Raw genomic sequence first — 17,296 nt, forward strand, 5'->3', positions numbered from 1 at the left:
GCCTTCAGGTACGAGCTCTCCCTCCTCTGCGAGGACAGATCTGCACGTCCCCCCCCCCCAATAGCTAGCAATCCAAAACAGCCTGAGCGGTGGGTGTTGCCTTCTGACACACTTCCGGTGATGTCAGGGGGTGTGGCATATGCAAATAAGTTATGCTAATGAGTTATGCTAATGAGCTCCTGCAACTCTTTTTCTACGAAATGACCCCTGCTAAATACTATAACTTCTATAATTTCATAGCAACTAGAAAAAGCAAAACTGTGTGGCAGGGAGGGCCCACTCGAAAATGGAGGGAGGGGATGTGCACTCAGTCTCTCATTCCTGACTTTGCCATTCAGCCTTAACTATAGTTACACTAAAATATGTGTAACTAAACCACCAAATGAGACGGGAGCACTCACTGGAGAAGACCCTGATGCTTGAAGGTAACAGAAGAAGGAGATGTCAAAGGATGAGATGGTTAGACAGTGTTATCGATGCAACGAACATGAAGTTAAGCAAACTCCGGAGGACGACAGAGGACAGGAGGGCCTGGCGTGATGTGGTCCATGGGGTCGCGAAGAGTCGGACTCGACTATATGACCGAACAACAACAAAAACTGAACCTCCTTTTTTTCCTTCAGGGAAAGCCTCTTTGAGAGTCAGCCATTTGGAGCACAGAAGTATAAATACACCTATGAAATTTGGTAGAGTAAAAGTGGCTTGAGAGTTACTATCTGGAGTAGGGACCTGGCAGGTGAGAAGATACCCGCCCACCCAGAATTTCTGCTCTAGCTCACCCTTTCTCCGAGGCAGCTTTTGGTGAAGAAAAAAAATAGAGCTACCAGGGTTTGGTTATGTGTGTTTGCGTGTAATATTTATTTAATTATTTGATTTGATTTCTAGCCCACCCTCTCCTGCGCAGCAGGGCTCAGGGTGGGTAACAACAATGATTAAAACAATAAACACAATATCAATTAAAATCCATTCCAGTACAGTTAATAAGCAAAAGATGGCACATAAGGCACAATTGCCAGAAGGATTGTGTGTCGGTAGATATTACAACTGATATTAAGACAGAGTTGGTGGCCAGAAAAGAGGAGGGGGGCCAGTCTAGAAGCTATTGTTGCCTCAGCCATACACCTGGTGGAACATTTCAGTTTTACAGGGCCTGTGGAACTGCATTAGGTCCCGGCAGGGCCCGGACCTCATCTGGAAGAGCATTCCACCAGGCTGGGGCTAAAGCTGAGAAGGCCCTAGATCGAGTTAGGCCAGACAAAAGCATTTCTGGCCAGAAACAAACAGGAGATTATTATTCATTGAGCGCAATGCTGTTTACCATTCAGCCCTCAGATGATCCTGCAATGTGGTGGAGACGATAGTCCATGACCTACATAATGGTATTCTTTCCTTCATGGAATATTTGGACTTTAGCTAAATGTCATCAGATAATCAGCAGTGAAATGACTATTGACGATATTTGACCAGTCATTGGATCAGCGCCCCAGTCCTACAAGCAGGCAGGCTTGTCCATCGAGAAGATTCCCTTATAAGCCACCCTGAACTGTCACAGAATTCGTCTTTTCTTTCCACAGACAGCAGCGACAGTGAGCTTGAACTTTCAACCATCCGGCACCAGCCAGAAGGGCTAGACCAGCTCCAGGCACTGACCAAATTCACCAAGAAAGAGCTGCAGTCCCTCTATAGAGGCTTCAAGAATGTGAGTGTGGTGGCTTATGATGCCTTCTGGCTTCCTCACTTTCACTCCAAATTGCCCTCCCAAATGGGGAAGTTTGTGGCACCTTTTCACAGGGTTAGGTTTCCTCATGAGGACACAGGAAATGTACAGTGTTTTCTGTACTTTCTGTCCGCTCACAATTATAAAACTTCAGCAGAGGGGAGCAGGCATGTACCAGACAGGCTGCTCTGGTCTTCAGGAATTAGTCGCCAAACAAATTGCTCTCCCCACGTTTCATAAGCCTATGTTTTCAGCAAAATCCCATTCTTACTCCTCCAGTCTGTCTTGTTTAATTTCATGATCTTCATTTGTATTGGTGAGGCTTCCCAACTTTTCTTTTCTCTTCCCAACTTCCATTTGCCCAGATGTTACCAAACACTGCTCCCCAAGAAAGGCTTGGAAAAGGACTCCCCAGTCTGTTCCTTAAGGAATGCTTCCCTCCAACTTGAATGCTTAGCACAGCTGCCTGGCATCTTCCTGAAGCCTCTTGAAAGGACAAAGGCTCTAGATCTTATGAGCCATAGAAGTGGTTTAATGAATAATTTGTCAAAAGGGGAAAGCAAAAGTTATACTACACACTGAAATGTGGGATGTTGGACCTTACAGTTGAAGAAACTGTAAGCTTGAATAGGCAAGAAGCAAAGGAGAGATCTCTTGATATTTGGTCTGAACTTGTGGGTCTATTTGGACATTCATCTTTTTCTTAATTGTGTACCATTTTCTTCCCCTCCCTGCCCTGCTGTATAAGTAGGACTGCCAACCTCCAGGTGGGGCCTTGAAATTTCTCAAAATTACAACTGATCTCCAGAGATCAGGTCTCCTGCAGAAAATGGAGGGTAGACTCTACGGCATCACATCCATAATGAGTTCCCTCCCCTTCCCAAACCCTGCTGTCCTTAGGCTTCACCCGCAAACCTCCAGGAATTTCCCAACCCTGTGTCCCCTTTTTAGGTTTCCCCCTGAAAAGTAGGCATATAATCTTACCCCCTCCCCACTTACATTTTCTTTCTTAAGAGCTCATGCTGGTAGTAATAAAAACTCAAGCTTCAGGCATCAATAAAAAGCAGAACTGAAGCAAAATAAGCAAAGCAAATAAAGCAGCAAAAAAGATCAGTATCATAAGGAAATGAAAAACAAGAATTATGAATGATTAAACCTAGGGTTGCCAGACCTGTGGAGGAATCTGCTGCCTCCAGCTTCTCTCCTTGCCTTCAGAATTTTTTCTGGCCCTTTCGGCCAAGAGTGTGAAATCAGTTCCAGGGAGGACCAGGAGTGATGTCATGCCTCTCCAGGAATCACCAGAAACTCCATAGAGTTTTCAGCAATTCCTAGAAGAGACTGATGTCACTTCTGGGGGAAACCCAATTTTACCATATAGTGCCACAACTGAAGAAGGCCCTTCTTCTTGTACTGGCCCACTAACACTCAGTGCAGCTGGCAAAGCAGGGCCTGAGATGACATGCTCAGGTGAAGAGCAAGTAAGAAACTGTGACAGACCAATACTAAATACTAATAGAGATCTATAAAACTAAGTATTATGTATTATTTTCTCAAAGACTTATCATAAGTGTATTTTCCAATGTGCCATTACAGGATCATATTATATCTCAATATATACGATCCAAGAATAATCACTATGCAATTACAGAAACATGCAATTCTATACACAACTTCCATACATTTGAGACACATCAGCATTCCATTGTGTAACAACTTCAAACACAGGGTTGTTGTTGTTGTTTTCAGTCCAAAAATGCTAGTCTCGTGTCCAGGAATTGATCCAAGAGAAAGACTGCTTTTAGGGTTAATCGTTGACTCTGAAGATTTTCTATTATAGAAGAAGTGTGGCAACATGGTGATTAATTGAGTTGAGTATCAGAAAATTGAGTGAGAGGCTTGCAGAAAAGTGAATGAGACATTTACAGAGTCAACCATTAACCCTAAGAGCAGTCTTTTTTCTGAAGAAGAAACTTGAAACAAAGATTAAATCTGGAGTCTTCATTTTGGATCAATTCCTGGACCTGGGAGCAGCATTTTTGGACTGGGGGGGGAAAAACCAAAACCAACCCTGTGTTTCAAGTTGTTCTGCAATGGAATGTTGATGTGTCTCAAATGTATGGAAGTACACCCTTCAAATGATAAATAATTTTGTATAGAATTTCATATTTCTGTAATTGTATAGCGATGATTCTTGGATGGTATATTGAGATATGATATGACAAGTGTGATCCTGTAATTGCATATTGTAAAATACACTTTTGAGAAGTCTTTGATAAAATAATACAGAATACTTAGTTTTATAAACCTTTATTCATATTTAGCGTTGGTTTGTCAGTTTCTTGCTTTCTTGTCACATACAAGCTCAGACGAAGGGCAGAAATGTATAATATATAATATAATGTATAACAGATCAATTACATTTCCCTTGTCCCTTGACCAGATACAGGGAGCAGATCTATATGACAGACTTAAAGCCATTGATTTGTTGTTTTCTCTCCCCATGATGGAGGGAAAACCAGGATCTCTGACAAAGTTAGAGCACACAGTTTCCAAGATTTTTTTGGAAAGCCCTGATGATTAAACAGCTGTGAAGTTAATCTAAGTAGGTTGTTGGGAGCTGCCTAGGCATGAGGGTTGCCGGCCTCCAGGTGAAGCCTGGAGAACTAGAATTACAACTGATCTCCGAGTTACAGAGGTCAGTTCCTTTGTAGAAAGTGGCTGCTTTGGAGAGTGGACTTTATGGCATCACACCCAATGGAAGCCCTACCCAGACCCTGCCCTAATCAGCCTCCACCTTCAAATCTCTAGGAATTTCCTAACCTGGAGCTGGCAACCCTACCAGGAAGGCTGATGGTTTGGCTTTAGGGAAATTTTAGGCAGCCATCCAACATTCAGACCCACATTGCTTTAATTATTTCTATCCTGCAATCTGTTCTTGGCGCTTACAGACCACTGAAATAATGGCATGAAGTTTATTGTTTCCCCAGCTCATTTTATTCCATTTCTTGCTATAACTTCAACTCTGCTCTGACCATCAGGGACCATCCCAGGATTGATTAATGAATCAATCATCTTTGCTTTTAGAGCGACTGTTCCACATTACAACTGCTTTAATATTGCTGAATGGAAGATATTTGGCACCCCAGCTCTGAATGCATTAAGCAGGAATTCAGCGAAGAGTCACTTTTATGAGCAGGGGCCTCAGTAGAGTCTAAGGTAAAAGCTGGCCTTCCTTAGCTGGGAAAAAGCATCCTGCCACTTCAGCCTCATGTAGTATAAGACATGGCATTAGGGAGGGACTTTCCCAAATAGACGGTCCATCCCAGCAATGGCTAATAGGTGCCACACAGGGCCCAGATTGAGATCTTTGCCGGGGTATGGACGGGGTAGGGTTGTCAACGCTGGATTGGGAAATTCCTGGAGATTTGGGGATGGAGTCTGGGAAGAGTTGGGTTTGGGGAGGGGGGACCCCTCCACAGGGCACAATGCCACACAGTCTGGAGTCGAAAGTAACCATTTTCTCCAGAGGGACCATGTTATCTGGAGATCAGCTGGAAGTTGGTAACCCTAGGATGGGAGTATAACCCTTCTCTCCCCATCCAGTTATGCTAATTAAAACCATCTGCATCAGACCTTGCACAATAGCTAGACACGGGAAGGAATGACTTCTGGCCCATTGGTTTTCCTTTCCGTGGCTGTTATCAGCAATAGGGAGAAGGGGTGGCAAGGGTGGTTATGGCTGGTGAAACTGTGCAAAGTGGAAGGATTAAGCTCTTCCCTCTGCCTCATCCATGGCCCTGACCTGAAACGCAGTTGAACAAGAATCTATGCAGCAGCTATTAGTTCGAGAACAAATTCTGAGAAGGTCCAGTTGCGGATCTCCCAGCATCACATCTGTTTTGATTCTGACACAAACACTATGCAACACAACCCCTGTATTGAATTCTTCCTCAGCTCCTGTGCATGAAGTGACATCACAGCAATATTTCTACCTCCCTGCTCCATATTACTGGCTGCCATGAGGGCACAGCAGGCTCTACACAATGATGTCATAAGAACATAAGAGATGCCAATGTTGGATCAGGCCAAAGGCCCATCCAGCCCAACACTCTGTATCACACAGTGGCCAGAAATACCAGGGGCCATCAGGAGGTCCACCAGTGGGGCCAGGACATTAGAAGCCCTCCCACTGTTGACCCCCCCAAGCACCAAGATGACAGAGCATCACTTGCCCCAGAGTCCCTATCTATACCTTGTGGCTAATAGCCACTGATGGACCTCTGCTCCATATGCTTATCTAATTCCCTTTTGAAGCCGTCCAGCCTTGTAGCCACCACCACTTCCTGTGGCAGTGAATTCCAAGTGTTAATCACTCTTTGGGTGAAGAAGTACTTCCTTTTATCACATGTTACAGGAAAAAGGGATGGAAATGGGACACGAGGTTGCTGTATTCAACAGCAGCTGTATATTTGCTGTCACATCTTGTTGTCTCATGGGGCTTCGAACCTGGACTGCCTTCATTCTGATGCAACACTGCAGCTACTACCTCGTACCAGCCCTGCTGTCGTGCATCCTCCCTGTGGATCTCCTTGCTGGGATGCATCCCTGCCTACATGCATGTCCCTCACTGTGTCTCTTTATTCCTGTACTGGTGAATGGGTGTGGCTTTCCCACTACCACAGCCTTGAGACATGACAAGCGGCATGTGCTGATGTTTTCCTTGTAAAGGTAAAGGTTCCCTTGCTCGAAAGCCAGTCGAATCCGACTCTAGGGTTGCGGTGCTCATCTCCGTTTCCAAGCCGAAGAGCCAGCACTGTCCGCAGACGTTTCCGTGGTCATGTGGCCGGCATGATTAAACACCAAGGCGCACGGAACGCTGTTACCTTCCCACCAAAGTGGTACCTATTTATCTACTTGCAATTTCTTGCTTTCGAACTGCTAGGTTGGCAGGAGCTGGAACTAGAGACGGGAGCTCACTCCATCATGTGGCACACTCGGGTCTCGAACTGCTGAACTACCCACCTTCCACAGCCTGCAGTTCAGTGTCTTAACCACTTGAGCCACCGCAGCTCCTGTTTTCCTTGTACACAGCTGTTAAAGATGTGTGGGAGCCCTAATCTTGAAAGGCTGACCGATCCTGCAAAGATGAGCAAAAAGGACTTTGACCTCATGCTCTGAATCTATCTGCTTATGCTCAAACCAGGGGAGGGAAATCTTTGACTTCCTCCACAAGAGATGGCATGTCTCCAGCAGTGTAACTCACCTGAATTTAAAATACAAGTCTTAAAACCCCACTTCCCCAACAGGCTTCATCCCTGCTAGCCAAAAGCCACTTAAATATAAAGGCCTTATTTATTGCACTTCTAAAAGGGTTTGTGGAGTTTCTTTTGCAAAATGGGGGAGCTTAAGTTGAGGACCGGTGCCAAGATCCCCTTTTGGGGAGTTTCCTGTTGTCCAGAGTGGGACTCTGAAGAGGGGGCATAGCAGTGTTCTCAATAAGATGGTGCTGCAGGGAGCCAGAGGGATTCCCATGATTGATATTATTGGCTGCATTGAAAACATTTGGGAGAGAGAGCACAGTCAGTCCTCTTAAACAGAGTCACCGTCTTCTAAGAAGTCCATTGTATTTCTGCTTTGGGTTGCACTGAGACTGTTGTCTATATGTTTGGGTCTTCTAGGAAGAGCTGCTAGTTCCCTGGAGGGCTAAGAGCTGATGCTTCAGGGGGTACTGCCTGAGAGGTATTTGGAGGCAGGAGCAACACCTGGTGGGTGAAGAGAAGCGCCTGGCTGAGCTTGGTGCCTCAAGGTGGAGCCTGACTAATTCAGGGGCGAAGTGAAAAGCAGAGGGTCCCCAGGCAAGGAGAAAATGCCCTGCCCTTTGCTTCTTAGCTCCTCTCCCTGTAACTGTATTCTCAAACCCTGAAAATGAAGTTGATATCTTTCTGACACCAGCCACCCTTCACCTACAACAGAACCAGCAGGGGCTGTGGCTCAGTGGCAGAGCATCTGCCTGCTGTGAAGGTCCCAGGTTCAATCCCCGGCATCTCCACTTGGAGGGTCTAGCAGTAGATGTGGAAGACCTCAGCTGGAGACCCTGCAGAGCTGCTGCCAGTCTGAGTAGACAGGACTTTGATGGACTAACGGTTTGAGTATAAAGGCTGCTTCACGTGCATGAGCTGGAAGTGGGTTTACTGGCCCTGCTCCTGTTAACACAGAAATTTAGCCGATGGAAGTTCTTCCCATCACTTTATAAATAAATAAGTATATCTCCTTGCCAGGAAGAGTTTTGTCTGCTTCATTTCATTGTGACAGGCTGCTGTTAAAGGCACAGGAGAAGGGCCATGAACAACAAAAGAAGTGGCAATGCTACCAGGAGGGCAAAGAGGAGTTGGTAGAGACAGGGGACCCTCTGGGTAATTTCAGTCTATAGCTGTCATCTTAGGACTGTTGCCCAGGGGTGGCGGGTGCAGCGCCCTTGTCATGAAATCATTTTGAAGAGGACTAGGAAAAAGCTTCATGCCTGGCCCTAGGGCCACAGGAGGCCAGTCCTATGGAGTAGCTAGCCAGAAATGGTTTTGGGGAGGGCGTGATGCTTAAAGGATTGTTTAGGCCCAAATGGAAAATGTTCGGAGGAGCAGAGAAAGGGGATGGAGAATGTCAGGGCTGGGCCGGGGTCTTTTTTACCTTTCTTCTGAATGCCAAGTGACCAGTGTTATCTGTCTTGCGATTTGCCATGATAGGAATGTCCGAGCGGCTTGGTGGATGAGGAGACCTTCAAACACATCTACTCTCAGTTCTTCCCCCAAGGAGGTGAGTCATGCAACTCTCCAGCTCCCAGGGCTGGCTCAGATGGTACACACAAACAAAAACCTTAGGGTCAACCTGAAGCATTTTGGTGCTTGAGACAGAAAATCCAAGGGGTGCCCCAACACATGAATGCATACAGTCTGGGACACAACCTGCACGGAAGTTCTCTTGTGCAAGTCCCACTGACAAAGACTGAGGGGAGGCTGGCTCTTCCACAGCTCTGGTTCATTTCCTTGCAACTAGGGGCACCTTGACAGTTGTGGGGTAGAGTTTCCAAGATTGTGCCACGATGAAGCCCCAGCTAGCTGCAATGTGTGTGTGATTAAAAATGCTGTATGTTGTCTTCCCTATCCCCCACGAATATTGTTAGTCCAATTGTCAAAGAGGAACTGTAAATCGCTCAGAGCCCGCAGGTGTGTGGGAAAGAGCGATCAATAAATCGAAAGTATTATTATTTTCCTTTGCAGCCCTAAGCATTGAGAATGCACGAGCCCAGTGTTCAGCAGATGCCGCAAACAACCTGACTATCTGAACTTTGGTCCCCTCCAAATTGCTCCCCCACCTGCTGCCCAAACACACACAGCCCTCAGTCCAGTTCATCACAGAGCTGACCTTGCTTGAAACCCTGGGTGCCAGATTTGCACTGAGAGGCATAAACAGGTGCAGAGAGCTTCCCTCCACCAGCAAAACACCAGGGCAGTAACTCTCATATGGAGCCGTTTCACAGTGAGCAGCCCGCTGATGCCAGCTTTGAAAGGCAGAATCATCCCCAGACTTGAACTGAAGATAGCAGGGACTGATTCTGGGATCTTTGGCAGGCCAAGCAGCTGCTCTGCCATTTGCTAAGACTTCTGCCCCATTCCTCAAAGAGTTAGGCACACAAATTCATTTCTGGTATCTAAACAGTCTGATGGGAACCATTCATGGGGTTTGCAGATTTGCAGGGGGGGGGGGCTATACATTTTAACATAACGTCATCTGTGTCAGAACAAAGTTTGAGTCCAGTGGCGCCTTTAAGGCCAACAAAGTTTTATCCAAGGCACACTTTGTCAGATACCAACCTGGCAGCCCACCCACTTGAATCTATCTTCATGGAAGTCATCTGTTTCAGTCTGCATTACAATTAGTTATTTGGGGCTGGTTTGAAAGGTACTGCTCATTTGTACAATTAAGCATATTTACATTTAAAACTTTTATTTGCATTCTATGAAATCTTGAGAACCATAGCTTGGTAGATCTGCTGAGGATTCTCTGTTGGAGATCCTGAACTCCACCCCAAAAACTACAATTACAGAATTTTCAGGAGCAACAGAACCACCATTAACCAATTTAATCTGAATTATGGTAATGCACATACTTCCATGCCCTGACCCGGAAGGCTCAGGCTTGTCCGATCTCATCAGATCTTAAGCAGGGTTGACCTTGGTTAGTACTTGGATGAGAGACCACCATGGAAGTCCAGGGTTGCTACGCAGAGGCAGTCCACAGCAAACCACTTCTGTTCATCTCTTGCCTTGAAAACCCTATCGGGTTGCCATGAGTTGGCTGCACTTTCCACCACAACTTCTCCTTTAGGTTGATACACTGGGACCAAGAGAACCTGAGCTTAACTCCCTGTTCAACTACAACGTTCATGTGCTGGCCATGAGCCAGTCACCCTCTCTCAACCTAGCCTGCTTCACAGGGTTGTTGTGAAGATAAAATGGAATGTTTCCCATTTAAATCCACCTGAGCTCCTTGGAGTAAATGCAGGTTACAGATGTGATGAAGGAATGACCACAGCAGCACAAGAGCATCTTTCCCACATTTGCTTCCAGCACTGATCCATTTCTGTAGGTGAGACAAATCCTGTGGCCCCTTCCCACATGATTCCATCCGACAGGCACGTGGATCCACATGGGAAGACAACTTATAGGGAAGCAGCTCCCATGCGACTGGGGCAAAATGTGAATCAGGTCTTAAGTACACTCAGTGAGCAGTACTCTCTGACCATTTGCACGCCATCTGCTTCTACCATTCTCTTTCCAGATGCCACCATGTATGCTCATTTCCTGTTCAATGCCTTTGATGTGGACCGGAATGGAGCCATCCGCTTTGAGGTAAATATCCTTGCCACTCCTGGGGTCATGGTTCTGGTTCTGTTCCTAGTTTTGGAGGGAGAAATCTAGAGACAGGCAATAAATGAAAGAGGTTTGAGGGAAGTATTGTTTTATTCTCGTGATGTCATGTTTTCTTTATTTTAAGAAATGTATATACACTTTGATCAAGCAAGTTTTGCAAATGAAACAAAATCCTATCAAACCTGTTCACCACAGACAAAAAAAAAATTCAAATGAGCAGCAGTCCCTCTTTCAAATTGCCCTCAATATCTGGGGGGGGGGGAATTTAATCACCTTTGCCCTTATATTGCTGGGATAAATTTCTTTGTGTTGGTTAGCCAATATTGTTAAGATTTTTTTATATACATAATTTTTATTTTAAGAAAATAATGGGGATACAGAAAGAAACAGGGGGAATGGGGTATATACAATAGAAAAAACATTACATAAAATATTTACATTTATCAAGGACATTAATTTTATGTAAAATGCGTAAAGCAAAAATAGAGTATTTTCAAAGATGCTTCCCTTCTCAGCTCATTAGGTTTTAACAATGCTTTTAGAATTACAACTATGTCAAGGGGGGGGGGAGACCAAGATTTGACTGGCAAAAGGGGAAGAAGGAAGCAAAGCAGGTCTTCTTGGCAGTGCTTGCACGCTGCTAAATACATTGGAAACAGCAATAATAGTATTTAGTAGCCCTTGCCTGCAGAGTGGCAGCGGGGCTGTAGATAAAAATGTAAGCTAGTGGAATTGTCATGACTTCCTCTAAAGAAAGGAAGTACCCTTGGCTTAGCATGCTGGGCCCTGGGGCAAATGGACTGCTGGATCTCATGTGTAGAGGCACTGTTGGGTCTTGCTTGGTAAAGTAGTAGTTGGGTGCATACAGTGTGCCAGCACCATATGTATGTGCCATGTTGAAGTGCATGTGTAAGAAGGGTGAATTATGCTGACTTTCTTTAAATGGGCCCTCCAGTCGTTAACTTTGAAAAAGCACTGTGTTGAGTCTGATCATATTTAAATATGATTTTACCATTGATTTTTTTAAGTTGACACTTTGATTTTTGTTCAAAGAAAGATGCAGTTATACTTAGCTAAGCAAATTTCCGTTTGAGACAGTCCGAAACTCATTTCCAGCAGTAATACAGTTAGTTTTTCTTGAGCGGGGAGAGATAAACAAGAGGCAAATTTGTTGCAGCATGGTTCCCCCCCCCATGTTTTGAATGGCTGTCCTTTTATATTCTAAAAGTCACCCTGAACTTACGAGATAAATGAATAAATAAAAGAGCCATTGTCTACTGAAGCATCACAGACAACATTTGTGGTCTGTTGTTGTGGCCACCGGGGCTGGGATTGGGTGACTGGTATAAAAATAGATTTAAGGAAATAGAAACAGTAAATCCAGTTTCTAAATTTAGAACTGGAAACCACATCGGTAGGGAAAAATTACTCCGGAAGCATCACAACCAGTATCATTCTGCTCTATTCTTCTAAGGGTCAAGGTTATTGTCTCAAAGGCTTCTTCCAGAAAGACTACATGTAAAGTGGCTGTTTGAGGGTAAAGCATTTTTTCTTCCACATCCTCTTATGCGATTTATTTGTCTTTGCTCCATCCTTCGTTGAAGGATTTTGTCATTGGGCTCTCCATCCTGTTGCGTGGAACGGTGCATGAGAAACTCAACTGGGCATTCAATCTCTATGACATCAACAAAGATGGCTACATCACCAAGGAGGTACCTTCCTTGGGGGGGAGGTAAAGATGAGGAGTGCTGTGGCAACCAGAAAACATGTTTGTCTTTTAATCCAGTGTGAGGAGCATTGTGAGTGGTGTTGAGTGGGGTCGGGGGTGGAATTGTTTTCTTTTTTCAAGGTGGTTTAAAATTTACATGGAGAATGCCCCTCTGTCAAACGCTAATGAAACAAATGCACAACAATCTATGACAGGCTGATATGGCGACTCATACGAAAAGCAAAGGGGGAATGGCATCAAGGCAAAGTCAAATTCGCTTGGAATGTAAATATACAATTTTCCTTTATGTATTCTAATACACACAAATTCTGTGCCAAGGAAGACTGGTCTCCCATTATTTAAGTGTACTTGCATTATGGTCATATTTCACCTAAGGTAGCCTCCCTCTCTCTGTGTTTGCTTGTTATGTTTCCAACCCCTTGAATTCATCCACACACATTTCCTGCGCCTTTGGCATCGCACATTTCAGCAGGTCTCCACTGCACATTTTAAAACATGTCTTCACAATCACACAAGCAAGCTGAGGCTCCCAGCCAACCTATTTCTGCACCCTAAAGCATAGTTCGTATTTGTGCAGAATTATTTAATTTACAAAACGTATACCCCGCCTTTCTGCCATCAGGGTCACCAAGGTGGCCCGTTGCAGCAAAGACCCAACCTTGGTCATTGGTGGCAGCAAATAAGGGAGCCGAGGGGCTTAGCTGCATGATACGCTGTTCTAGAGTCCAGAGTTCCAGGGGACTGTCACAAAGCATTGGGGCCTTGATTCTGATCACGACTGCAGCACACAGGGAGAGAAGACTTTGGCCACCACATACATGCCAGTTTCTCACCCTGAGTCAGCTCTATTTGCCCTGTTGGGGAAATTAGTCTAACCCATAGATCGGGGTTCTCCAACCTTTTTGAGTTTCTGGGCATCTCTGGAATCTGACACAGGTGCTGCCACAAAATGGCTGTTGTAGGTTAATTTCAGTCACGCCGTGAAGATCCTTGTGCTGTGGAGGCCGCTGCTGTCAAATCAACTTAAAAAAAAATCTGCACTGCCAATCAAACTTCCAGTGTCCAAACAAAAGCCGTGCTGTGCAAAAGGCCCACCTGGCCCCACCCACTTTCTAAAAACACTTGTTGGGGTGCCAGGAAATCTGTCAGTCATCATGATGGTATCCATGGGCACCACACTAGGGACCCCTGCCATAGATATACACGAAGTCCCTAATAGTGGCTCCCACAAGGTTGTTTCAGGTCGGGAAAATTGTGCTGGGGAAAACAGTGAAGTCCCTTGTGCTGTCGTCCTCAACTGAATCAGGCCCCTGCAAGTTGCACTTGGGACCTCCCATCACACATCAGATGGACAGTCTTGGGGGTTGGACCCAGCAACAATGTCTCATGTAGCCAAGGCCTGAATCTCCCACGATAGAACATCCTCTGAGAATGGCCAGCCACCAATTTACCACGAGGTCCTTGAAAATATTGGTTCTGATCTACCGAGGCTCTGATGCCACTGTCATTGACAGACAGGGAGAGAATTCCAGGCATGGCAGGGGGCAACAGGGGAGAGAGGGCAGAATCATTTAAGAGAATGGGTAACTTCTGGGGGTGGCTGATGGTGGTAGAATTAAAACCATAAAAGTCACAGAATAACGAGAAATAAGAACAGAAAGGCAAGCATGTGAAGACAGAGGTGGTGCTTCCCTTGAGTAACTTGCTCACAAGCAGTTATTTTCTGTTACTGAAAAAGCTGGCTCAATCTGGCCTGTGGTTCATACTGACAGCTTCTGGCTCTCTTTCTCTGCCAGGAAATGTTGGCAATAATGAAATCCATCTATGACATGATGGGCCGCTATACTTACCCAGTCTTGAGGGAAGATGCTCCCATTCAGCACGTGGAAAAATTCTTCCAGGTAGGAAAGAGGGCATCAGTGGGTTAGCAAAGAAAGCATCCTGTCCATTGAAAGGGAGGAGTGCCCTATATATATAGCCTGACAAGCACATAGATAGGGAGAAGAAACTGTCCGAGAGAGAGAGGCGCTGGGAAGGAACCCACAAGATGCGAGAGGAGCAGGAGCCTCAAGCTGCTACACAGAAATAAGCATGGCAGGATTATCTTAAGCCTTCCAGGAACCCGCTCTGCACTTTTCCAGAGCAAGTCTCTGCTCTATAAATTATGAAGGAGACTATTTTCAGACAACACAACATGAGTACACAGAATGTATTCGGGTTGGGGTTTGAATTTGGAAAATTGCCCTTTTCCTTGGAAGAATTTAACAGCTCATCGAACGGCAGGCAGAAGTCCCGTGAGGGGGAAACAGCAAATGACATACTTGGATGGCTGTCTGTGGGCTCGTAAGGTGGGAGAACAAGGACAGGCAGGGGAGGCGAGGGAGGTTGATCTGGGCTGAGCACTGCCTCCTGGGATTAGGCGTCTGCCACTCATGGAGCCCCTTTTACATTTCAGAAAATGGACAAAAATCAAGATGGGGTGGTCACGATCGAGGAATTCCTAGAAACTTGTCAAAAGGTGAGCTCCACTCAGCCATTGCCAAGCCTGACTTTCACAGAAGGCATTTACGCAAGGCCTGCAGTGTCCTTTAAAATGCTGCAGTTTTAAAAAGCATTCTGAAATGTTCCCATGCAGGACCCATCAAAGTGAATGGAATCCCTGCAACCATCACACAAGATGCCAGAGCAAGAGGAAAACAATTAGAGTTGGGGGGGGGGAATTCGGGGGAGATGGCTAATCCACAATGGCACAGGGCATTTCCTGTGGAAGTCCCTGGTGCCATCCATTAGGTTCCCCAGACACAAGTCTACCCAAAGGAAGGGAACTCATACCTCTTGTGGGTAAGAAACTTAAGGCCAATTCACACAACACAAGATCTTTGCAGCCACCACCTGGACTCCGAAGCACACCTGCAGTGGGAGTTTTGTGCTTCCCTGATATATCGCCCTGATTCTGATGGCGCAAGGGAAGAATGGGTGTCAGCCTTTCCCACTGTGTCATTTTTCACACCCGGAAACAGCCCTAGTGAACAGCTATTTGTTCTGGTGGGAAACCTATGTGTAGCCATCATTGCATGCAAGTTAACCACCAGAGTGAATAGCAGCTCATCAGGGATATTTCAGAATGCAAAAATGGGGAGGAGGAGAGGCTGAATCTGATTCTTCCTGGGTGCTACAGTTGCGATCAAAATCAGGCCTGCGTGCATCTGGGAGGCACAGAACTCCCACTTCATGCCTGAGACAAAGTCCTCGTTGTAGCCACTAGGATTTTTGAATGGTATGAACTGGCCAGTTTGGTGTAGTGGTTAAGAGTATGGACTCTAATCTGGGAGAACCAGGTTTGATTCCCCACACCTCCACATGCAGCTGCTGGTGTGACCTTGGATCAGTCACAAGCTATTTCAGATCTGTTCTCTCATGAGCAGTTCTCAAGAGAGCTCTCTGAGCCCTACCTACCTCACAGGGTGTCTGTTGTGGGGAGGGGGAGGGAAAGAAGATTGTAAGCCGCTCTGAGACATCTTCGGGTAGTGAAGGGCGCAGTATGAATCCAATCTCTTTTTCTCTCTTGGGTATGTGCTCTCATTGTCAGGTACCAGCAATGCCCCCATAAGAAAAGTACTTGCTAGGGCAACATGAGCTGCAGGCTCCGTGGCTAGGGATGGGCACGAACTGCATTTTTGTAGTTCATTTTGGTTTGTGGTTCGTGGCCAAACCATGAACAGATACAACCGGTAGGTTGGTTTGTGAACCAAACTGGTTTGTAATGGTTCATGACCCCTGCTTTCTGCTCCCTGCCACTTTTCACAGGGAGCAGAAAGCAGGGGTTTCCTCACAAAAAGCAGTGGGAAGCAGAAAGCAGGAGTTTAAATGGCTCAGTGTTATTTAAATCCCTGCTTTCTGCTCTTCATGAACCACCTTAAAATTCGTTGAAGTTTGTGGTGGCTCTTCAGTTTCGAACCACAAACTTCCCAAAATTCGTAATGACCTTATGTTTGTGAGCCAGTTTGTGCCCATCCCTAGCCATGGCCTTCTAGTTAGGAAGGTATTTCCCAACTAGCCAAAAGCCAAGGCACACTTGTTTTCCAAATTAAAACTGGGAGACACTCCTCAGTGTTAGAACTGAAAGTGTATTTACTTTTAGCACATGTAAGGGTTAACATGTTTTCAGAGAAGCCTTGCTTCTGTGCTCCTGCATGACTTACTGATCTGGGATGACAAAGTCCAGAGCAGTGATCCATGCAGACTCACAATAGGCAGCCTCATTGCAGGAGCAGGTAATGTCTGTCTTCATTAAAAGTGTATGAATGATCCAATGTGATGAATCGGAAAAAGCCAGCACTCTCCTTCAAGACTGGTTGGAATGAACCAAGCCTAGAACTGGGACTCTTGCAGAGATGGAACATGCAGCCTCTTTGGAGGACAGCAAAGTCTAAGGCATCTCTGCTCCAGGAACGACTGAATAATCCAATCTCACCCAGTGCAGAAGCATGACATAACGACTTGACCCTACCAGAAGAAGGCAAGGCCCTTGCAGTAAAACATGCAGAGACAGAGTAGGCAGCCTCCTTTCTGATTAGGCATTTTGAGCTTGCATAAACTTCACATTATTTCAATTAATTTATTTCTCATGGCGCACCATTTGGGAATTATCCCGTTATATCCGCAGGCCGGGGGGAATGAATAACAGGAAGGTACTGGAGCTATTCCTTTTAGTTTGAACCACAGAAGTTTGGCACTGATTCCTCTTCTCTCTCCCTCCCTCCCTCCCTTTCTCTCTGCTTCAGGATGAGAACATTATGAGCTCCATGCAGCTGTTTGAGAACGTCATTTAGGAGTCTGCGAGTCCCACCCACCTCGTCTCTCCCGGCCCACATGATTCCTCCTGGCCTGCACTTGGATGGATTTATCCATCTTTCTCATGAA

At 45.7% G+C, this 17,296-nt stretch overlaps 1 protein-coding gene across 1 annotated transcript in view; it reads left to right on the forward strand.

Moving 5' to 3' along the window:
* Positions 1-17,296, forward strand: part of KCNIP3 (Kv channel interacting protein 3) — a 42,040-nt gene extending 24,744 nt beyond the window's left edge. Inside the window, exons 2-8 of the mRNA XM_015406940.1 lie at positions 1,575-1,699; positions 8,458-8,527; positions 10,553-10,623; positions 12,249-12,356; positions 14,170-14,274; positions 14,829-14,891; positions 17,158-17,296. Of these exons, the coding sequence (XP_015262426.1) occupies positions 1,575-1,699; positions 8,458-8,527; positions 10,553-10,623; positions 12,249-12,356; positions 14,170-14,274; positions 14,829-14,891; positions 17,158-17,205 (590 nt within the window). The 3' untranslated portion in view covers positions 17,206-17,296. The remainder of the gene's footprint in view (positions 1-1,574; positions 1,700-8,457; positions 8,528-10,552; positions 10,624-12,248; positions 12,357-14,169; positions 14,275-14,828; positions 14,892-17,157) is intronic.

This window comes from Gekko japonicus, unplaced genomic scaffold (assembly GCF_001447785.1).
Source record: "Gekko japonicus isolate JY-2015 unplaced genomic scaffold, Gekko_japonicus_V1.1 scaffold1373, whole genome shotgun sequence".
Classification (NCBI taxonomy): domain Eukaryota; kingdom Metazoa; phylum Chordata; class Lepidosauria; order Squamata; family Gekkonidae; genus Gekko; species Gekko japonicus.